The sequence below is a fragment of the Scophthalmus maximus genome, chromosome 14 (assembly GCF_022379125.1).
Source record: "Scophthalmus maximus strain ysfricsl-2021 chromosome 14, ASM2237912v1, whole genome shotgun sequence".
In the NCBI taxonomy this organism is placed as follows: domain Eukaryota; kingdom Metazoa; phylum Chordata; class Actinopteri; order Pleuronectiformes; family Scophthalmidae; genus Scophthalmus; species Scophthalmus maximus.
The window spans coordinates 15,335,004-15,356,780 of NC_061528.1; the positions used below are offsets into that span (position 1 = coordinate 15,335,004).

The following is a 21,777-nucleotide window of genomic DNA, read 5'->3' on the forward strand; positions in this document are numbered from 1 at the left end:
CACACCCAAACCCGATAACGGCGAGACAGTGCAGCTGCTGCCGCTGAGCTGTTGCTTTTTCGCTTTGTGGCCAGTTTTTTTTCGACGAGGTCAGGGGCTTCGAGGGGCTATTGCTGACCGACACACAGATAGCAAGGCAGGAAGGCAGCACTCCTCCCGAGTCCTGGGGTCGTGTGAAGTGTCAGCAGAAGGGAGTGGAGCACGGGTCAATCCGGAGAGATTGCTCATAGCGACACGGTCATCTGCAGTAGATTAAGAGAGAGGAAAAAAACACCTCTTCTTCAACACAGGGGGGCCAGGGGTTTTTGTCAAATGGCAGTTTAGAGATGAGGACACTTCTGTACGGGGACGCTGCCGTCTCTGGATGTTGCATTTCATGCCGTTGTCGTACGAACCCGAGCCACATGAACCAAAAAGCCCAGCCCCTTGTCTCCTATTTCCATGTCAGAATTGTCGAAAGCAGCACTGTCTCGTGGAGGCGGAGCTGAGCAAACGTCGAGGAACAAGGAAAAGTGGACATGTGTGAACAGTTTTAGTCGGACCGAAGAGGCGGACCACATCCACAGGAAGCAACGTCTTACTGCTTTACTTGGAATAGTCCCAATTTTTTAAAAAAAAACACCCCTCTCATACCCAACCTCATTGAGCTCTCCCTGCTCACATTTTTTTTTCAAATTTTTTTTTCTAACAAGAGCAGGTGGTCTTTCAACTGAATGTGTCAACCCATGCATGTTGCCCTGACTGTATTCTAGTTAGGTTCATGACATCGGGAACACATGGAAACAAAAGCAGGGGCTGCACACTGCACAAGAACAGAGAGTTAACGTGAGGCAAGTTGAAACCAGGGGTGAAATTCCACACATTACATTGTTGATCTTATTTTTATCACCCAACCCCCCGTGAAGAGGAGGGCGTTGGTTTTTGCGCCGCGACTGGCTTCGCACGCCACGGTTCTCTTTCCAGTGGTAGTAGGTAAACCTCCGTGTGTGACCGCAGAGAGGGGAGGAGTCGAGAAGGGGCCGCGCACGCAACGGTTCATTCGGGCACGCATCTGTCTGTTAGAGTAGGAGAGAAGAAGCAGCCAAGACAAACAGAGGCCTTTCACAAACCAGTGGGCAGGACAAGCTGCAAATATGCACCGGCTGATTAGAGCGCACGAGCGATTACATTATAGATAAGAATGTTGAAAGAAAATAAATGCAAGTAAAATGACCTTTCATACAAAAATTAGCGGAAAATGATAATTTTCACCGCCACAAATAAAAGTAAGCCCTTCCGTTTACACTTGTCACTGTCCAATGTTGTATTTATACTGTGTGAAATCTGTATATATAGGGAAACAAACCACGTCGCATGAGGGAACAACTGGAGACGGATTCTGAATGGTGGAGGTTCTGCACAAAATCCACTGGGAATCTCCATGCTCTCTCTCTCTCTCTCTCTCTCTCTGTCTTCCATGGTTACGTAATAGCCCGCCTGCAAATGCAGCCTGAACTTCCTGCAGAATTTTAAACACCCCCCCCCCCCCCACACACACACTCACATCCACCCCCCCACACACACATATAAAGCCAACAGGCACCAGCAGCTCTTACAAGTCAGCTTGCAGGACACAGAGGAGACAATGGGCAGCGAGGTGGGGTTCACTTCTCTGGGGCTGGTGGCTTGGCTGTGCTGCCTCAGTCTGGGGCCTGTTGAGGGGGGGAAGGTACTGGTCATCCCCGCAGACGGTAGCCACTGGCTTAGCATGAAGATCCTGGTGAAGGAGCTGAACCGCAGGGGCCACGACGTCTTGGTGCTGGTGCCCGAGAACAGCCTGCTGATCCACGACTCGGCGAGCTACAAGACCGAGACCTACCAAGTTTCATTCACCAGCGGCGAGCTGGATGAAATGATGAGCGAGCTGAAGACAGGATTGTTCCTGAAGCCCCCGAAAATCACAGATCTGTTTGTCAACGTGCAGCGCTTCGTCAACTTTACCTCAATCCAGTTGAAAGCCTGTGAGGACCTGCTACACAACCAGCCGCTCATGAGGCGACTGAGGGGGGTGGGCTTCGACACCGTGCTTACGGACCCATTCGTTCCATGCGGCTCCATTGTGGCTCGTGTCTTTTCCATTCCAGTTGTTTATTTCCTGCGGGGACTTCCATGTGAGCTGGATTTAAAGGCTAACCAGTGTCCCACTCCTCCGTCCTACGTTCCTGTGTCCTACTCTGGTAATACAAACATCATGACCTTCCCGCAGAGAGTCAAAAACGTGCTCATGTCTGTTACGGAGTTGTACACGTGCAGATTACTCTTTGGCCACTATGATCAAATGGTCAGCAGGTATTTGGGAGAGGACATTACCTACAAAGAGCTTCTTGGTGACGGTGCTATCTGGCTTCTCAGATACGACTTTGCTTTTGAATGGCCCAGACCTCTCTTGCCGAATATGGTCTTAATCGGAGGTATCAACTGTGCAAAGGGAGCTCCCCTTCCAGCGGTGAGTGTGTGAAGAATGTATGCAAGGGGGGAAACGAAGCGCGCCTCACATCTGGATTCACTTTTGGCAAATCACGCATGCATGCTTTTCCTAGAGTCAGACTAATCCAAACCCCTAGAATGTGGATGTAAAAAAAAAACAAGAAAGAAAACCAGAGAAGCGCCACCGATTTGTAGCTTTTCTCTTAACAATTGCTCGAATGACAATGTTGAGTCTGACAGGGCTCGCTCGTAGTGGCGAGCCCCTCATTCTGCAGCTCTGAGAAGCGCTTTAAAAACTGAGTGTTTTTAGTTGAAGAGACCCCAACAACCTCTGTCCGACAACATTAGGCAATAATTAATGCACATAGTGGAGCATGGGAGTTGGTTGAGACAAAGGACAGAGCCAAAAGGGGAGTAACACTTGGAATAAGATTGCAGCCAGAGACATGACATGAATGATGGTCTGTGTTGCTACATGTCTGCCTGATGTTTAAATAGGTAAACTAGGTAATAGGTAACATGTTACTTATCTTGATATAGATTTTGGTCTCATCCCATGTGGCCAACAAAATCAACTGGTGCAACTTTAAATGCAACCCCCCCCCTTAGTAATCATTTGCTTGGAGGACCAGACAATGTTTCAAGAGAAATCTTGGGAGCAAAACGTGATGGTCATGATTAACTAAGCTTCTGTTCAGAACATTGTTAAAGAACAGGTGTGTGTGCTCTTCTGGCAGATTTTCAGTGTGTGAAATCTGAGCCAGCAAACACTGAAAGCTGGACAATGGCCAGTCTTATCGAAGGAAAGAAGAAAGGATTTTAAGCTTCTGAGTTAACTTAATTGGTGGATCGACTGTATGCTGAAACCATGTTGATGAAATGAATACCTTTCGTCACATTTGAAGACATTTTGATAGAACGCACAGTCGATCAGATGGAGCGGACGTGACACAGCACGGCACATTGATTGCCATCCTCTCGGTTGCCCGTCTACACAAGTATAAATGTAAATCCAAACATACTACAGTATATTGAGTGACTCTTTGTGTCTCCTTCCACCTCCCCTGCAGGACTTGGAGGAGTTTGTGGACGGCTCAGGAGAGGACGGATTTATTGTCCTCACCCTGGGCTCAATGGTGCCCAGCATGCCTGAGGAGAAGGCTCGACGGTTCTTTGATGCCTTCCGGCAAATACCGCAAAGGGTAACAATAAACCTAATAGATAAAACCACTTTCCCTCAAAACTCCATGTTTGACTTCTATTAGACTGATAAACTTGTAGGCTATATACAGTATATGTGTGTGAGCGTGTGTGTGTATATATACAACAGTACAGCAAAAATATACACATTAGTCAGCTACTGTAGTAGTAGATTTTCACACTGGGCCCTAATCAGGTTTTAACCATAGAACTTTGGCGGCCAGCCTCGCTTTTTTTTGGAAAACATGCCAGACGTTCCATTCCCAAAATTTGTTTGCACGGAATAGCTATTATTAACTTTTCAGGTTGTGTGGAGACATGCTGGAGTCCCGCCTGAGGGTGTGCCCACGAACGTCAGGCTTATGCCGTGGATACCTCAAAACGATCTCCTAGGTGAGTAAAGGTTTGATCAAGGCAAACGTTTGACCTGCTTCGGTCGTTACATGGATCATTCTATTGATCCAAACAGTAATTAGTGAAATTATTTAGAGGCAGCTTTTTATTTTTTTTATTTTACCCCCACTACAAGTGCTTTTATATTGTCCTTTTAAAAACAACTTCCACGTAACTTTCCATAACTTTGAATGCACGTATATTTTGGAGCGTGGTATTTGAAAGACATTTCACTGGTTCAGTTTGAATGCTACTCCTCCTCTTCTCCTCAGCCCATCCCAAGGCTAAGGTCTTCATCACTCACGGGGGTACCCACGGTATCTACGAGGGTATCTGCAATGCTGTACCCATGTTGATATTTCCACTGTTCGGGGACCAGGGAGACAATGTGCATCGCCTGGTGACGCGCGGCGTGGCAGAGTCTCTCGGTATCTATGACGTGACGACCGAAAAACTATTGGCTGCTCTAAATAAAATCATCCACGATAAAAGGTGAGACAACTGGACGTCGTTGAAGTGAACTGAACCTTGTCGGTGTACAGAGCTTTAAAAATGAATATGCCATACCTTAATGACTGTTTGAAAAATGAAGGGCATGAATGCACCTCCGCTCTGTCAAATCCATGGCAATGTGCAGCCTTTTTGTTTTAAAAGTAGTTTGTTAATAATAGTTTATACAATGCATACAATTCTGGGATGATCACAAAATGGAGATCATGCTGTTGACATGTTGTTTTTACTCCACCCCAGTTACAAAGAGAGGATAGCGGCGTTGTCCCAGATACACCTGGACCGCCCCGTCCCGCCCTTGGAGCTGGCTGTTTTCTGGACCGAGTTCGTCATGCGACACAAAGGAGCTGCACACCTGAAAGTGGCGGCGCATGACCTGAACTGGATTCAGTACCACAGCCTGGACGTCATCGGCATCATTGTCCTCACGCTCCTGATTGTTCTGTGGGTGACGCTGAAATGCTGCTTGTTCTGCGTCCGCAAGTGTTACAGAAAGGGGACTGCAAAGAGAAAATCTGAGTAGTATATATGTTTGTTATTAATGCATCCATCATTAGGTTTCATAAGATCTGTGAGACAGTGAATGATGGAATGCATTGGTGTGTGCTTGTAAAATCTCAACGAGAGTGCCATGGCCACATTGTCTTATAAATGTGCAATATAATGCTGGCAATGATTGGCTGCAGCCTTCTGGACTCTACACACTTTGACCTTTCTCCAGTTGTCAGGACACTTATCGTGCTGTACGGTCAGCTACATGTCTCCCCTCGTTCATTATCCTTTTCATCATTCCACTGAGCTGCATTTACCAATGGTGTCATTTTAAGTGTTGATCATTTCACATCGATATATGTAATTTGTGTCAAACCAGACAGCCTCCTCCTCAAGCTGGTTGTCTACTGGTTCATTAAAAGGGGCAACAGCCAACATTGTGCCCCCTAGTGGTTCCAGTTGGTATTATTGTTTGGTCACTGTCATAAAGACGCTTGCAGTAGCAAGACGCCAGTGAGGACGCAGGTACTTTTCCTCAGACTTCCAGATGAGTGTGAGTTTGCAGTACAGGCCTATTGGTTAAAGCAAGGCTGATAGGGGACCAATCTAAGACTGGATGGTGTTGTTTTACTACTACCATCACACTGTGCAATCGATTTTAACATCATAATGACAAGTTTAAGCGGTAAAGTTGCCTATGTCTGCTCTAAGATCTTTGTGTACCAAGCCTTCCAACACTCCCTGTACCGTGAATATCACCTCCACCTGTGAATCCTGTACTGTATACCGTTCTGTTTGACTGTGTGAGGGCTAAATACCCCTTTCTGAGGAGGGGGCACAGACGTGACAATGACTTGCACTCAGCAACAAACCTGAGAGGACACTCAAGGGCCATTGTGGAAACGTAATAACTTTGAGTTAAGACATATTTTGCTATTTGTAAGACCTTCATTCAGTATGTGAGTTTTCATAAGAATGTCTTCCTTATAAGACCCAGTGATTCTACGTCATAATGAAAGTCAAATGGGCTGAATTGTTTTACCTTCCATCATGCTACTGTACCTGCTATAACAGACGATCTATTTGCAGACCGCTGGGGAATATGCTTGCAACTTTATGTCATACCCATCATCATAACTACTGATGCCTATACTTTTACCAGATGCCTATATGTGAGGACTGTGCTCACCTTCTTTCTGAAGTGTACCTTAATGCTACCATCTAGTGGACAATAGAAATAATACGACACGCTTATCTGCTACTTTATCAAACCTTTTTCTGCTTTTTTCTGTGTATTTTATGTAACTCCAGAGGAAGAAAAAATGTATTTTCAGGTAATGAAACATCCGAGCCTCCTCCTGCCCCTTTTACACACCATCAGATATTTGTGTTACATCCTAATTTATGGCAAAGACTGTGCCAACTCCTGTTTTCATTGTCGAAGACTTCCTGCATGGCGCCCCTCTTCCTTTCTTCCTCTTTTCTTCTTAATTTCATCACAACTTACAATGTGCCTTACCCTTACTTAAGTTAATCAAGTCTGGAACCCCCTTATTCCCACTCCCTGCTGAATTGACCCTTGAAGCTCTGAATGTACCCCCCCCAGTACTGTAAATGCTTACTTATTGGTTTGTTGAAGAAAAAAACACACATTATACCTTGGAAAAGTTTGCAGGGGTTGTTTGTTTCGATCTCCAGGGTCAAATGCTAATATATAAGTCTCTCAATTTAGAAAAACAGTCAAATTCTTTTTGGCCAAGAGAAAACACAAGATATAGAAATTAAAACATTGTGTGTGTGTGTGTGTGTGTGTGTGTGTGAAGCTCAGCATGTGAGGTGTGCACACCTTTGTACGCATTTTGGTTAAACACACACTCCGCCACTGACCTCTTACCTGCATGTTCTTCCCTTCAGACTAGAGTAAAGGTACGCCAGAGCTGAAGAGTCAGTCAGTGCAAATAGAAAAAGATGGGACAAGTTGCAGGACCTAAACTCCTTACCACAAATCTGTGCATTGTTTTTCCACACATAGAGGCACGATTAGGCAAAAGTTGTATCACACGGGTAGATTTTCAGATTATCGATGGTTTACTGATGTGCCAACTCAAACCACGAGGTGACAGTTTTATCTGGGTCTGCAAAGGGGTTCTCACGTTGCAGTAAACAACACCTCTGTGCAACGCACTTGACACCTGCTCACAGAGTTTCAGTTGTGGGAGTCGAGAGTTTGACTACAAAAGGTGGCGAGAGTATGAGACCCCCCTGCCAGACAACTCAGCTTTGACTTCTGCACAATGACGATGACACAAACGTTGTGCATTTTATTTGTTTTTCAGTTGCTCTCTCCTACGGGTAAGTTGAAGAAATTCCTTTGTAAATTATTGGGGGAAAAAATCATTTAAAAAAACAACAAAAAAACACATTATTTATAATTATTTTCTTGTCACTTCCAGCAGCATTAGCGAGTTAGATCCGATCCCTAATTATGGGTGTTTTTAAGGATCAGATCAAATTTTTAACGAGCCTTTTATTCATTCCCTTATAATGCAAACAATGTGGTGGCTGAGGACTTTGGATTTTGTTTTCTGTGTATGAATTTACCTTCCCTCCTCATGTAAGGGGCTACTGAGAGTGGCATCGTAGGTGGCAAGGTCTCGAAGCCTCATTCCAGACCCTACATGGCATCACTCCAGTTTCAGGGACAGCACTCATGTGGCGGGATACTCATTCGGAAGGACTTTGTTCTCACAGCGGCACACTGCAAAAATGGGTATGTCTAAGGTCAAGAAAAAGACCAAATGGAATTCGCTATCAACCGTGCTCAATGACTTACTCTTTTTTATGGTGTATTTATATTATATTTTATCATCAATGTTTTGGTACACTTAAATAACTCATTTTATATTGTGCGTTCTGTGACGCGACAGACGTGAGGACATGACGGTGGTGCTAGGGGCGCACAACCTAAGCAAGGAAGAAAACAGTCAGCAACATCTCCAAGTGGCTGCTTACCATCCACATCCAAATTACGATGGAAAGCAGGAGTATGACATTATGCTTCTTAAGGTAAAGTTAAATGGTGTATTAATCAGTTCCTCAAATGATGTATTTTGTAGCTGATGGTATCAGTTTCATTTTGTCACCCTGTATCATACATTTGCACTAAAGTGGGTGAGGACATGGACGTCATGATATATAAACGCAGTGATTACTCTATTTTTCTTTTACAGTTAAAACACAATGCCAAACTGAACAAGTATGTGAAGCCCATTGGATTACCCAAGAAAGATGGGAAAACTCCTGCCAACGTGAACTGTGTCGTTGCTGGCTGGGGCAGGACAGGGGCCCAGGAGATTGCCTCGGATGTACTGAGGGAAACCACGGAGAAGGTTCAGTTCAGCTTCGAGTGCAAAAAAATATGGCAAAAACACTTCAACACCGAGCACATGATATGCACCAAGTTTGACAGAAAGAAGGGAGGAATTTGCCAGGTAATTAAACTGTACTTAAAGCAACAATTTACACACATAATGCTGCTAACAATAACTCATTTCACAGATTATTTTCTTTTATTCATGAAGAGCAAATGCTGTCTTTCCACAAACTAATCAATCATGTCTTTCTGTTGACTTTTTCCTACAGGGGGATTCCGGCGGACCACTTATCTGCAACAGCAAACCACAGGGCATCACAGCTTTCACTTGCGAAAATGAATGTAATAATCCCAAGTATCCCCATGTCTTCACTAAATTACATTTCTTTCTTCCCTGGATCAAGAAAATTTTGCAGGAATAGGGGAATGTCCTAGGAGCCACTATTCAGAGGCCACGCATATTTCCCTTTCTTCTCTTGATTGTTAAATAACATGGCTTGATAAACCAAACAGTTAATTAAAAGTCTTACTTTGAAAAAGGAATTCACGAAGCAGGGTAAATTTGAATTTGAAAGAAATATATAAAAGAGATTCTTGAAATTAGGTTATTTAACACAAAATCTCTGTGTTCATTTTTAGAATGTATATCACCTTGCTATAGCACGTCTTCATTTCCAAAGTATTTCCTCTTGAAAAAGTTCAGTGCACGCCTTGTCAACTATTTACATATATATCTTTATTCTTAAAACTTTGTTTAAAATGTCTATATTTTGTAGCAGTCATTTTTGGATGAAAGTGTGTTTTGACACACTGGAGAAATGGCAGCGTTGCAAACGGTGGTCAGAGGACCGAGATAGAAAGTATTTTCAGTAAGTGTGGTGGTTGTGTTGGAAAATTCCACACGCACTCTGATCGAACCACAGACCACTGCTGTTGCATTCATGCCTCAGTCAGTCATAGTGCAAACTTTTGAAGTTGAACCGTTTTCTGTCTGTGAAACCCGTCATCTGCAGAGAAAGTATAAGAAAGGTGTTGTTTAAAATTACAGCTTGCTCCTCATCAGTCACAATTGAATTCTGGTTTTGGCGTGAAAGATCCCCTTCGTCAAAAATAATTATGACATTTTGTTTTGTTAGTGTTATCTTTGAAAAAACATGAATAAAGCCTTGAAATGTGAAACTCACCTGACTTGGATCTCTTGTGAAATATCTCTTCTCTATTACCTGTTAAGGGAGAGGGGAAGATTTTTTAAGTTTAATACAAAACTCACATAACCAGTTGAAATAGGGGCCTTTGTTTTTTTGTTTCTTTTTTGGTGGTATCTACTGGATTGTCGAATCAATTCAATGGCAGACACAGGTTACAAATTAGGTTCAATACAACAATATAGTCAAATATGTATTTCTAAATGTTAATAAATATTCAAAATGTGTATACTGTAAAATTCACTTTGAAATTGAAATCATCAAAATAAACAATATTGTTCTTCCCTCAATATAACTTTGATTTGAGCAAGTGACGAACACCAAATTATTATACAGATTATATTTACAGAATAAACAATATTTCCTTTACATGCTGTAATCACTGTAGGGTCAATCTCCAAAGGAATAGAATATATAACTTCACGTCGCTGAACTCTCACCTTGTCGAAAAACCTGCTTAGCTTGACCGCATTGGATGTGCCTGCAGCAAGGTACCTCGGGTTCGTGCAGTCCTGGAAAAAAAAGAAAAAAATCAGCCAAAACCTCAAAGAAAGTCTTTCCTGTCTCAGATGAAGTTTTACCGTTCCATGTGTAGGAGGTGTGATAATGGCTTCTTTCGAATTGTTCTGATGTCATGTTGTTGTTTGCAGAAATTTCTTTTTTTCTCTTCACATTTCTGATGCAAATTTGTCATGCACTGCTGTCTGCTGAAACGTCCACTGGGTGCCACCAAAGTCACCGATTTTCAAAAATAATACACAGCGGTCATATGTTGTTACTGAATGGCTCTTAGATTCTCTTTTTTCATGTAACTGAGTTTAACGGAGATTAGAATTCTTTACAGTTAGGTGATCAACACAAGAATAACTCAATCTGTCTAATATCCTTAAAGCTTGTTTGAATAGAAAAATAAAATTATAAGGCACAGATTAGACAAATACATACTTTTGCAGCAGCAATCATTCAAACATTGACTTCACCCATTCACCAGCACTACTTCCACTGTAGTGAGAAGGAAATGGGATTGTCTCTCTCCTTTGAATACCAAATACCCCTCATTCATTGTATTGCAGCTTTATTTCATAACGCACATTGTTTGTTAGTTTAACAACGTTTCTTGTGGATCCTTTCTGTAACAGAGACCTTTTTGTTAAAATGCCAAAAGGCTGTTATTCTAACACAAAGATGAAGCCAACAAAAGTTACAGATTCCAAAGGGCCTTAAGGTCAGAGATTGTATGAATGGAAAAAAAAGTCGACGTACGAGATTGATCTCCTCTGCGTTGAAGTCTTCGGAGAGGAAGGCCGTTCGGGTGAGGACTTCATTGCGTTTGTTGTCTGGGATCTGGTCGAACTTGGTGCCAATTAGCAGCAGAGGCACGGGGTTCTCGGCAAACTGCTCTCTGTCGTAGTCACTGCTGGGAGAAAAAAGAACATGACTGAACTCCCCAGTAAAACTGTGTGATGACTGTGTTGGTGTCTGCTTTCTCCTTCCTGTGAAAAACTATTAATACCAAATGCACACGTCCGCTTACCCATTTGAGACAATGACTCCTGTTGGGGAGGAATCCTTATTCAGAGCTTCTAGTGACCAACGGTAAAGGTTCTGAGAGGATTTCTTATTTGTCAAATCATGTACCAATATGATTCCTAAAACAGAACAGAAAACGACAAAACACACACACACACACACACACTTGAATAATACACCTTGCTGACTTCCCATTTGTGTGAATAATTCCATCAAATCCACTTTACCATTAACTGAATTGTAGAAGACCGCTCTGGTGCTTTTGATACTGCTGGCACAGCCCACAGATCCTCCGACATCCCAGAGTTCGATGTAGTAGGTTTTCTCCTCCGGGGTTCCCTCTTTATAGTCTTGAGCCTGTCGTTGAACGAATGAAGGTTCTTTCAATCTTCAAAATCACCATTCTTATCTCACGTGAACGAGGGGAAATTAGAGAGTTGACATCGAGCAGTGCGATACATGTCTGATGTTACTTTACACATGTTGTTATTGAAAGAAATGATGAACGGAGTATAACTAGTTCATCTGAGGCTAATTTTAAAGGCCAGCAACATCCGTTGAGACTTAATCTCAATTTGATTTTCGACATGGGGGACTTGTTCGGCCTGCATACCCGGACGTCCACCGAGCAGCCAACGGTCCACGAGGGATTTCCTAGCACCTGATTCTGACACAGGAGATGGACCAAGGACGATTTGCCCACGCCTGCAGAAAACATCAAATATGGGAAGATGGTTGACAACCTTGAAACGATGATAATAAACAGAGGAGTTAAGACTCTCAAGATAAAATAGCCTGAGAAACGAGCATCCATTGAAAAAACAAACACAAACGTGTTGAGCGCGACATGATCTGTCAAACACGAGTAAACATCTGTGGGCTGATCAGTGTCGTTCTGAAATGTTGGGGAAACATATTTGCATGTAATTGCAACCTTTGGTGGTTCTTCGTCTTACACTCTTAAGGAGCCTCCTTACGCGGAAATGCACAGATGTACCGATCGCACTTGTTCTCCTGAATTCACCAGTAGTTCGGAGGTAGCGACATGTACGCAGGTTTCAGTGAGCCACTGAAACACACCGCCGACTGGTGTGTGCGGTGGGAAACTGAGCGAGCTTCCACCCAAACCAAAACAAACGTTCCCCCGATATAAACGAAGGAGTCCGCATGAAGCATCCGGATTTCAAAAACGTCAGAAAACTTACCGGAATCTCCTAAAACTAACACTTTTACTCTGTCAAGAGAAGCCATTTTTTTTTTTTTTGTGTGCGTGACAGCAGCGTCCCGGAAGAAAACAGCGGAAACGCCGCCTCCGATGCCTCAATGTGATTGGACAGGCTCTGACAAAAAAAAAAAAGCACAGCCATTGGTCCAAAATGTAAGTCAGTCAACGCCACCTCGCTTCCATTGGCTATTGAGCGCAAACGGCACGCTGCGGTTTTTTTCTTTTTACTTCCGGGGGCTTTCTTCTGAAAATAAGCCATGGAGCATTGCTAGCTAGCCCGGCAACCAACAGACTCGAGACTCGAGACTCGAGAGTTGAGAGATGCGCAATCGTGGGAGTTTTTCCCCCCGCTGAGTTTGTCTGAGACATGTCGTAAGGGAAGTGCTGGCTGTGCGCTAGTGTCCGGGCGGAACGCAAAGAGAGTCGGGTGAGGAACGCCTCGACTGTTTTCCTACAAACAAACTTGTGGTCGGTCGCAAGCGAAGTTGTGGCGGGGCGGCGTCAACGAGCCTCGAGGGAAGATGGTGTGAAGTAGCTCAGACTGTTGCAGTGACAACATTATTGGCGGCAGCAGCCGACACATGCGAGCTGCCGGGACGAACGGTCGCAGCCGGGGTGTTCGCCAGTCGCGTGTCTTTGTCCCGGTTAGCTAACGGTAAGCTAGCAGGCTGGCTGCGAGCACTGTTCCACCGCGCAGCGCTCGCTTCGTCTGTCAGTGTGATCTGGCACAGCTCCGTACGAGCCAGTTCCAAGCATCTGACAAGTGGGAAAAGTGTTCCTGTAGGAGCACTGCAATCGAGGAGGAGAGGATCGAGTAGAGGGGAAGGGGGGTTATTGTTAGAAATGTTTAATGTGGTCTCCATTTATCTGTCGCCTCCATCTATTTCGATTTTTCACACCCAAGCTTTAAGTGATCAGGGTTGCTCAACTATTAGTTCATGCTGAACAAAGTCTGGGACTCAATCCCCAAACTCCCCGCCCCGCCGGCTCCCATCTTTGTACAGATTGCACTCCTGCTTTTATCTCCCCTCCACAGGAGAAGATGATCGAGCCAGAGCTCCTGACCGAGGTCCCCGCTGCGCTGAAGCGGCTTGCCAAGCAGGTCGTGCGGGGGTTCTACGGAGTGGAGCACGCCCTGGCCCTGGATGTGCTGATCCGCAATCCGTGCGTGCGCGAGGAGGACATGCTGGAGCTCCTCAAGTTCGACCGCAAACAGCTGCGCTCGGTCCTCAACACCTTGAAGGCAGACAAGTTCGTCAAGTGCCGCATGAGGGTCGAGACGGCACCCGATGGCAAGACCACGCGGCACAACTACTATTTCATCAACTACAGGTTTTTTGTGGTTATTTTTTCCACTGCAGATAATGAACGGTGTCTTGAACTTACTTTGCTGTAAGTGTTAGGGCCACAACACTTTCAGGAGGCTCAGTGTAGTACATCTGGGTGACATTGAATTTCCCCAATGAGGACAAATAATAGCTAGACAAAAATGTACCAAGCACTCAAATGCAACAACAGCTATTTAATTACATTCAAGCCTCCCAAAAGTAATAGAAAATACATGCAATACGCTCTTCATTCTGTCAAGTGTTTGATTTTCCTTCAATGTAATCCTGTTTTTCTTTTTCTCTTGTCACACGCATCAAAGTTACATCAATATTTTGCCCTGAACAATGTTTTTTTTTTTTTTGTCAATCCCAATTTTCTAGGGTGCTGGTCAATGTGGTCAAGTACAAATTGGATCACATGCGGCGGCGCATCGAGACCGACGAGCGAGACTCGACCAACCGCGCTTCCTTCCGGTGCCCCTGCTGCTTCTCCACCTTCACTGACCTCGAAGCCAACCAGCTGTTTGAACCCATGACAGGTACAGTTCCATAGCGCACCAGCGATGTTGTTCCTCAGTTTGCTTGAATTTGCCAAAAATATTCTCGTGGTTTCATTGTTTGGTATGGCATTAGGATGAATTGTATTTAGAATAAATTTTGATCAAAGCATAATGGCTAAAGTACCTTGGTTCCTCTCATGCCTTGCAAAAAGAAAAAAATTGCCCATAAACACTATTTCTTTTTTTTTTTAAGTATTCAAAGAGTCATTAAAATACTATATTTATGCATTAGTAAAGTGCAGCAATTCAGATCTGCAATGGATATATAGAAAGTGAAGTATGTTCTTCTAGAATAAGGCTCTGGTCATTTTTTTTTCTTGTGCCCTGGGATTGTTTTACAGTAATATGAAATGAGGCTGTACTCCTCTAGGTGGCAGTCAGTGCTCAGTTTGACGTCAGTGAAACTATGTTCTCGGATAAAAACATCAAATCCCGACAGCATTTATTAAAACAGATGGCTGTGCCGTGCCCCCAGCCCGTCATTAAAATGTAACTATTTCAAAAGCAGTCAGCCCACATACCCTTTGAGGTTTCACTTGTTCATTTTATTTGAACAAAATTTTTAAGTTGTATTTTCCTCCCACCTATGGTTTCTTTTATTACAGGTTCAACAAAAGCCAGAATTATTAAAGTGTATCCGCAAGCAGTGTGAATGGTTTAGTTTTTTTCTTAAATCTGCGAATGTGCAGCAGCAGTGATGCCATTATACATACGGTTCTCTAGCCTGCTGTATAAATGTTGTTTTTCTTCTTTTTTTCAATTACCAGTTAATAGATGCACATTGTGTTGAGAGTTCACTTTACAAATGTCTATCCATGGAGTTGCATTTACAGACATTTAAACTGTCTATTTAAATTTAATTGAATCCAATTAATGTAGATGACTATTTAACCTTCTGATAAAACTTACAACATATCTTCTTTCAAAACAAAATCATATCCTAAATACATACTTTTTTTTAGCTATTATATTAGCAAACATTATCAACTTATACTTATACTTGTTTGTCTTTGCATGCAGCAGTTCATAAAAGTGTTGGTCATTTTCTTTAAAATTCCTTTCACGCAACAAGGAACCCCAAACAATTTTTCCATTCTACTGGATAAATTAGGCTTTCTCATCACAGCAGAAATGGACAAACAGCCCTGGGGCGTTAGGCGTCTTTCAGCCTGCCAAGAGATATTTTAACCAAGCTGCAGGATTCCATTTGTGCGTTGGTCAAAAATAATAATAATTCCACAATATGTTGGCAATAGATTAGCCAGGGTGACTTACCCTGGCCAATCCTGACCCATATTGGTTCATCTGCTGCTTTCCATCATCTTGACCAACATTACTGACTCACTCTTTTCTTTTCTCACTCTCCCCATCTCTGCATTTCTAAACGTTTATTTTCTCTTTGTCCTCGTCGCGGTCCGATTCTCACCCTGTCTCAATATGGGCTGGCAGCTCTCCGAAGCATTGCTTTTAAATGGGCGTCACATACTTCGCTTATCAGTAGGAGTTATCCTCTATGTTGTGTTTGTCCATGTGTTTGACAGGTGAGTAAGAGAAGAAAACCATCAAGGAACAATAAAGGCTTGGGGATATGCAGTATTTATAGGGTGGATGAAAATAAATTAGAGCAGGCTCAGGGGTAGACATGGACTCACACTGTCATTTTGAAATCGTTTGTTGATTGACAAAACAAAGGCATGACATCTGCGAAACTTCTGTTAAATCATTTACAACTGAAGTACAGTAGGCAGAGTCATGTGGTTTCATGTTGTCATAGAAAAAGGTAATTAAAACATTAATTTTGAAGACCTGACAAATGAAATATAAAAACTATCGTTGCCTACATTCAGGCAGTGCTTTTATCAAGGGTGAGGAATATGTAATCCTCTTTACAGCTTTGTTCTTAATTCAAATAACCTGGCCAAGTAATGTAGGATGTTAACATCAGCCGTATAAAACAGCGCTTTCTTTCATTACAAATATTTACTGATGCTGATGAGTGCATGTGAGTGGGTCTGGTTGTAAGACTGGCATATAATTGAATTTAGTTTTCTGCAAGTCATGCACCCAGGATGATGGTGCTTTCCTACTCCGTCATCATGATGTGCTGCTAAGTATGCTTGAAAATTTGTTTTTTTATTGGAATGATAATTCTACAGAAGAATATTATGCTTGCGATGATGGTTGTGTACGTTTCGTACTTCCTTAAAACTGTGACCATTCATAAACTGTTTTCATTCTTGAGTCTTGTCAGAATGAGCTCCATGCTTACACCATCTGATCGCCCAGCCCTGTTGCTAGGATACTAGGTTGTGCCACACAAACGTCTAAAGTAAGATCCAAATTCTCGTCAGCCTTATTTACATACAGGCTTTGCAGATCAGAAACCGATACAAACCCATATTGCCTAAGATGTCACCTGCCTCTAAGCAAATGTTACATTTTTAGATTGTTGATTTTATTACGTGGCAATCTGAAAATTAGTGTTGTGATTTGCTTCTATCTTAATGAATATGAATCCTCAATGGGCCTCTCTTATTGAATTGGAATTCTTTGAATTTATTCATGATGTGTATTTTGCTTGGGTCTACCACATATTTTTTTTGCAGTTGTGATTATTATTTTACATCCACTCCAGTTCAGCCCGACGGGCATGAAATATGAAACATGGTCAGAGAAATGTTTTATAAAGCACTGAAATCAATATCTGTGATAACCTCATTTTCTGCAGCCAGTGTGCTGAAGCCTGAATGAAGCCAGACACAATGTTGTGTTTACAGAATTATGACAAGTAAAAAAATAAGAAAGAAAAGATGGAATCAGAGCACGTTAAAATTCTGTGGAGGAACACTGCACGTTGAATCTGCCTCTTACCCGTCATTTATTGGTTATATAGAATAAAAATTTAAGAATGTTGGTTTATCTTCATCACTAGGGAAAAAAATGCACAATAATTACATTTGATAGCCGGTGTAAATTTCATACCAGGAAAGATTTCACATTCCCCGCTTACCGTTACAGCTCTGGAGCAATCAGCGTATTCCTGCTGACACATTTAAACAATCATCTCTCCAGTTCCTCTGCACTTGTCTCTTGTTTCGACACATCTCAACTGGTATCAAATCCTGCAGTGAAGGCAGTAACCCTGCACCCTGACAAGCTGGCAAAAAGAATGACTGGAGCACACAGGGTGGTAAATGGATGGACCAGTTGCTTCTGCGCGGCTAGCAACTCTCAGTGGGACTTCGCGGGGATGGGAAAAACGACACTGCTGAGCTTCCAGCTCATTCTGACCCAAAACCCCGCAAGCTCTAAATATTCACAATACGCTGTGTGAATGTTGTAAGACGTTCATTTTTGTACTCCTTACATGTTGGTCCAACCCTTATTGGGCAAAAAAATAGCTGGGGAAGAAATGGTACTTTCTTTTAACATTTCTTCTTAAACATGACATTGTCTGAGTTAATGCTGGAGCATTTCCAACAAGTCTTTGCCCCAACTACTCAACACAACACAACACAGAGCAGTGTTTTCGTTACCTGTTAAGCACTTGGGTCCACAATTCTTCTTTATTGAAGATTTGACAGTCTTTACAATTTTCTATATCAGTTTTTTGGTTAATAGCAAACATCTCAGCTAGATTATAAATGTAGCGTGGAACTGAGGTTTTGTCAGATCAACTACAAATCAATCTAAGAAAATGTACTCTACAGTAGACAAAAGACCAATAAAACACAGCAATTAGAAAAGTGCTTCATAGTGATACACTATGAATGACCTCTACTATTGGCAGCATTTAATTGCCTTAACGCAAAATTAAATTGGATGCGTACAATCAACAACACACCACAGCCCTAAATCCTCTTTTTTTTTTTTTATTTTGCTTATGGCCGGGATATTAAGGCAATGCAAAGACTTGTAGACATGTCTGGGTATTATGGGTGAATGCCTTGCATGAGTTCAAAATGCAATTACTGCTAAATCAAATCCAGACCCTGTAGAAAATGAGAACTGGCTCATACCTGCAGTTTTAATGAAACACAGTCGGTCACAAACCTGTAGGTGTGAATGTGAGCCTTGGATGGTTATTTGCCCTGTAACAGACTTGTGCGGGCAGCCCAATGTCAGCTGGAAGCCAGCAGCCCCCCGCCCCCACCAACCCTCGAAAGCATGAGCTGTATAGCAAGTGGGTGGATGGAGGTTGTGTTGTAGTTGCAAGACTCTATTGTGGGCAAATGGCGGCTGCCCCCTCCTCTCTCACTTGTTTTAAACTGAGCTCTGTCTTCTCCCACAGGTACATTTCGCTGCACCTTTTGCCAGACAGAAGTAGAGGAGGACGAGTCGGTCTGTCCTGATGCCAGGACGCTGGTGGCTCGCTTCAATGAGCAGATCGAACCCATCTACGCGCTGCTGCGCGAGACCGAAGATGTCAACCTGTCCCACGACCTGCTGGAACCTGAGCCCACTGAGATCCCTGCTCTAAAACAGAGGTCAGTTTTCACCGAAACGGGCCCATCGAGTCCCCTCAGTCAGCATCACAAGGGTCCAGTATTGCTGTGGCTATTATTTCCAAGTGTGCGGCAATGGAATTCTATTCTACTGTCACAGCAGTAGCTTAAATAAGTGACACACTCACAATATTTGATGTTTAACTGGTTCAAGATTGATTTCTAAAGGGTGTTTCCTCAATCTTTACCCCAGCCGCGAGCGTGCCGCGGCAGCTGCAGGAAACTCGGGCCAACACCGCGAAGCCTGGTCCAACAAAGGCTCGTCCTATGGCGACATGTACACCCAGAATGTGGTCATCAGCATGGAGGAGCAGGAAGACCAACAGAAGAAGGCCAACGAGGGCAAGGCACCGAAGGAAAGGCCCGTCTGGTTGACGCAGAGCACCGTGCAGGGCGCTTACAGTGAGCCGGACGTACTCAAGAACAGTAAGTTTTTTGTTTGCACTGCTCTCAGTCATTATGAGGCTACTACTTCTAAATGTTATCACCTGTCCGTGGTGTGGCTGCTCTTCAATGACCTTTACTTTTCCATCCCTGCAGTCCTTGTTGAAACAGGCCTGTGACCGGTCAACCCGGATTATCTGCCACTGCCATATTAGTCTTTCATCAAGCTACCTTATGCTGATATTGTTCCTCCCCCCAAGGGCAATGCAGATCTCCGGGCCTGGCCCTCCCATCGAACCGTAATTGGTTGATCGGAATAATCACGTTTGCGAAGTGCATGGGTGAGCAAGGATCGCTCATTAATAGAATCCATTATTGTGGAAATTGCGTGGATTATGCCTTCCACATGTCCTGTCTCCGAGGTGTGGCCCTGTGCATCTGTCTGCAATGATCTCGTTGCCCCATGGAGCCTGGAAACAAACACGACATCTGAGGGTGACGTGGTGTAAATGAAGCTCTTTATTCACCTGCTATAAGTCGGGATGTCCTGATCAAAATTATTTTGGCGCTAAAACCAATCAAAAACTTTCAGTTTTGTGTACCTGCTGATACAGAGTCTGATCTGATACTTGGATTTACAGGAAAAATGTATTCAATTTCACAAGCTTCTTGATCCAAAGACCCTGTTAGGCAGATAAGGCTTTAATTATTGATATTGATTAAGAAACTGGAAGTATGTGACTCCTGTTAGCAGTGAGAACTGCTGAAATATTCAGTCTCGTCGTGGTTGTACTTGAATGTTACAGAGTGGAGGTTTTTTCCTGTCCGTCTACAGAATGATGGTTGTAAAAAAAGGAAAGAATGATTTGCAAAAGTGAATATATTTCTACTAATTCTTGTTCCCTCAGGTGGAGACATTGTACCCGAAGCCCATGATGCAGTGGCCGGTCATGGAATCGGTCAGGCAGATGAAAATGAGGAGGTGATGCGCGCTTTGCTCATACACGAGAAGAGGGGTGCAGCGGGAGCAGGTGCAAGTGGAGGCGGAGCTAGCGCCGCTGCCAAGGGACTGACCTCCGCCACCGCCAACGCAAGCGACTCGGAGAGCGACACCAGTGAATCCGACGACGACGCCCCCGCAGGTCCTCCCCCCGCAGCCGCCGCTCCACTCCGTGCCAAGGAGGAGGAGGAGGACGATGACGAAGACGAGTTTGAGGAAGTAGGGGATGAGCCAGTGGTGATGGTGGGAGGTCGGCCGTTCTCATACGGAGAGGTGAGCCAGAGGCCGGAGCTCGTGGAGCAGATGTCCGCACAGGAGAAAGAGGCCTACATTGAAATGGGACAAAACCTCTTCCAGGACATGTACTTCTGAACACACACACACACACACACACACACACACACACACACACACACACACACACACACACCTTCCCATATATTTATTTCTGCTGTTTCACGCCGTCAGTGGTGTTATCAGAGGAAATGTTTGTGGACACAACCTGTCAAGAGGAAAACGAGATGCTGCTCGACAAGTATTGACGGTCAGCTTCATGCTCCTGCATTATCAGTGTTGCCTTTTGTAGTATTCTGTCCTAAGTATTTTTGAAAGTCAGCAAACCAAACGGGATCTGACCAGCCACGCTGTCATAATAGAACATATGGCTAAGTTGTTACGGTCAACAGTTGCTATTTTGAGCAATCGAGTAAAATAAAAATACCCACTGCAGTACAGACATCTACATGGATGTGTAATAATGTGATAATAGTGAAACTGAAGTCAGATAACAATGGGGAGGGGGATTAAAACATTGTGTACAGACATTTAGACTTGACAGTGATTAAGAACATAATACATTTGGAAGACATTTGTCTTCTCAGATGGTGGATGGAACTACACAACCATTTATAGATGAAACTCACATTCTACACACTGCTTATGTCTCTGGGTGAGACTTCATCCTACAAAATGAATCTAAATGAGACCAGCAGCTTGTGCAAAGAAGAAGATACTGTATGAGCTTATGGTGACACAATGTGCGTATAAAATTTTGGATTCAGTTTTTGTTTGTATTCACTTTGTAAAAATACACCATTTTCTTCTGGTTATATTTCTACTTTTGACATCTTATTTTCTCTACACAATGTAAGGCTACCTATTAAAGTGCGTGTTTCCTACTCTGTTCATTTGATTTATAGTTCAAAACTGGTCTATTTAACTGTTCAACAGATTTAATGCTGCAGCAGTCGACTGGATGTCAAGTGGGTTCAAATTTAAAACTGATAAAATGATTCACTATAAATAACTGTCTATTATGATATTCAACAAGATGGAACTGATGTCCATTTCTTAAAGAGGACTTTTATTATGCTAATTTCCAGCTGTATATTTATTAAGATCATTAGTTGCTGTTCTGAATCCATCCAATAGTCCCTCAGTTGAGCCTCTGACTGAAAGGGGAACTATTAGTTCAGGTAAATATTACGCCCATAACCTGTGACATAACGGTGGATTAAGTTTTTCCGTCACAGTCCCTGTAAAAACATTTTTTTTTATGCCCCTGTTGATAGGTGAACATGTTGGAAAGTGGGAAACAACTGCCGTA

General features: G+C 43.2%; 4 protein-coding genes across 6 annotated transcripts; 3 read left to right on the plus strand and 1 right to left on the minus strand.

Moving 5' to 3' along the window:
* Positions 1-1,353: 1,353 nt before the first annotated feature.
* On the plus strand, positions 1,354-6,731 carry LOC118320388 (UDP-glucuronosyltransferase). The gene is made up of 6 exons (XM_035651100.2): positions 1,354-1,385; positions 1,489-2,485; positions 3,537-3,668; positions 3,972-4,059; positions 4,332-4,551; positions 4,810-6,731. Exons 1-6 carry the CDS (start codon positions 1,354-1,356, stop codon positions 5,090-5,092), a joined length of 1,752 nt encoding a protein of 583 aa, XP_035506993.2. The 3' UTR covers positions 5,093-6,731.
* Positions 6,732-7,114: 383 nt separating this feature from the next.
* Positions 7,115-9,617, plus strand: LOC118320390 (granzyme B). Its single transcript, XM_035651103.2, has 5 exons — positions 7,115-7,413; positions 7,681-7,831; positions 7,989-8,127; positions 8,292-8,552; positions 8,704-9,617. The coding sequence occupies exons 1-5, from the start codon at positions 7,356-7,358 to the stop codon at positions 8,854-8,856; spliced, it is 762 nt and encodes a 253-aa protein (XP_035506996.1). The 5' UTR covers positions 7,115-7,355; the 3' UTR covers positions 8,857-9,617.
* rabl3 (RAB, member of RAS oncogene family-like 3) lies at positions 8,609-12,516 on the minus strand. 2 transcript variants are annotated; one of them, XM_035651105.2, is made up of 8 exons: positions 12,375-12,516; positions 11,783-11,874; positions 11,397-11,526; positions 11,174-11,288; positions 10,903-11,053; positions 10,080-10,151; positions 9,619-9,657; positions 8,609-9,441 (listed from the first exon to the last, which is right to left on the minus strand). In XM_035651105.2, the coding sequence occupies exons 1-8, from the start codon at positions 12,418-12,420 to the stop codon at positions 9,385-9,387; spliced, it is 702 nt and encodes a 233-aa protein (XP_035506998.1). In that variant the 5' UTR covers positions 12,421-12,516; the 3' UTR covers positions 8,609-9,384. The 2 variants fall into 2 exon arrangements, with proteins under 2 accessions (XP_035506998.1, XP_035506997.1); XM_035651104.2 differs by having other exon boundaries at positions 10,903-11,056.
* Positions 12,517-12,634: 118 nt separating this feature from the next.
* gtf2e1 (general transcription factor IIE, polypeptide 1, alpha) lies at positions 12,635-21,349 on the plus strand. 2 transcript variants are annotated; one of them, XM_035651101.2, is made up of 6 exons: positions 12,635-12,821; positions 13,431-13,726; positions 14,104-14,261; positions 18,574-18,769; positions 18,981-19,213; positions 20,080-21,349. In XM_035651101.2, exons 2-6 carry the CDS (start codon positions 13,437-13,439, stop codon positions 20,541-20,543), a joined length of 1,341 nt encoding a protein of 446 aa, XP_035506994.1. In that variant the 5' UTR covers positions 12,635-12,821; positions 13,431-13,436; the 3' UTR covers positions 20,544-21,349. The 2 variants fall into 2 exon arrangements, with proteins under 2 accessions (XP_035506994.1, XP_047193046.1); XM_047337090.1 differs by lacking the exon at positions 12,635-12,821 and adding an exon at positions 12,828-13,049.
* Positions 21,350-21,777: the final 428 nt, after the last annotated feature.

What these genes read in the sequence shown, in the direction of transcription:
- LOC118320390 (XM_035651103.2), top strand. Translation starts at nt 7,356, where the DNA reads ATGACGATGACACAAACGTTGTGCATTTTATTTGTTTTTCAGTTGCTC. An exon ending in GCGGCACACTGCAAAAATGG is followed by an intron (nt 7,832 to 7,988) that starts GTATGTCTAAGG and finishes GTGACGCGACAG; the next exon opens with ACGTGAGGACATGACGGTGG. An exon ending in AGAAGGGAGGAATTTGCCAG is followed by an intron (nt 8,553 to 8,703) that starts GTAATTAAACTG and finishes TTTTTCCTACAG; the next exon opens with GGGGATTCCGGCGGACCACT.
- gtf2e1 (XM_035651101.2), top strand. Translation starts at nt 13,437, where the DNA reads ATGATCGAGCCAGAGCTCCTGACCGAGGTCCCCGCTGCGCTGAAGCGG. An exon ending in TACTATTTCATCAACTACAG is followed by an intron (nt 13,727 to 14,103) that starts GTTTTTTGTGGT and finishes CCAATTTTCTAG; the next exon opens with GGTGCTGGTCAATGTGGTCA. An exon ending in GCCGGACGTACTCAAGAACA is followed by an intron (nt 19,214 to 20,079) that starts GTAAGTTTTTTG and finishes TTGTTCCCTCAG; the next exon opens with GTGGAGACATTGTACCCGAA.
- LOC118320388 (XM_035651100.2), top strand. Translation starts at nt 1,354, where the DNA reads ATGAGGGAACAACTGGAGACGGATTCTGAATG. An exon ending in CTGGAGACGGATTCTGAATG is followed by an intron (nt 1,386 to 1,488) that starts GTGGAGGTTCTG and finishes CTGCAAATGCAG; the next exon opens with CCTGAACTTCCTGCAGAATT. An exon ending in AAAATCATCCACGATAAAAG is followed by an intron (nt 4,552 to 4,809) that starts GTGAGACAACTG and finishes ACTCCACCCCAG; the next exon opens with TTACAAAGAGAGGATAGCGG.
- rabl3 (XM_035651104.2), bottom strand. Translation starts at nt 12,420, where the DNA reads ATGGCTTCTCTTGACAGAGTAAAAGTGTTAGTTTTAGGAGATTCCG. An exon ending in GCTGCTCGGTGGACGTCCGG is followed by an intron (nt 11,527 to 11,782) that starts GTATGCAGGCCG and finishes GTTCAACGACAG; the next exon opens with GCTCAAGACTATAAAGAGGG. An exon ending in GGAGTCATTGTCTCAAATGG is followed by an intron (nt 11,057 to 11,173) that starts GTAAGCGGACGT and finishes TTTTTCTCCCAG; the next exon opens with CAGTGACTACGACAGAGAGC.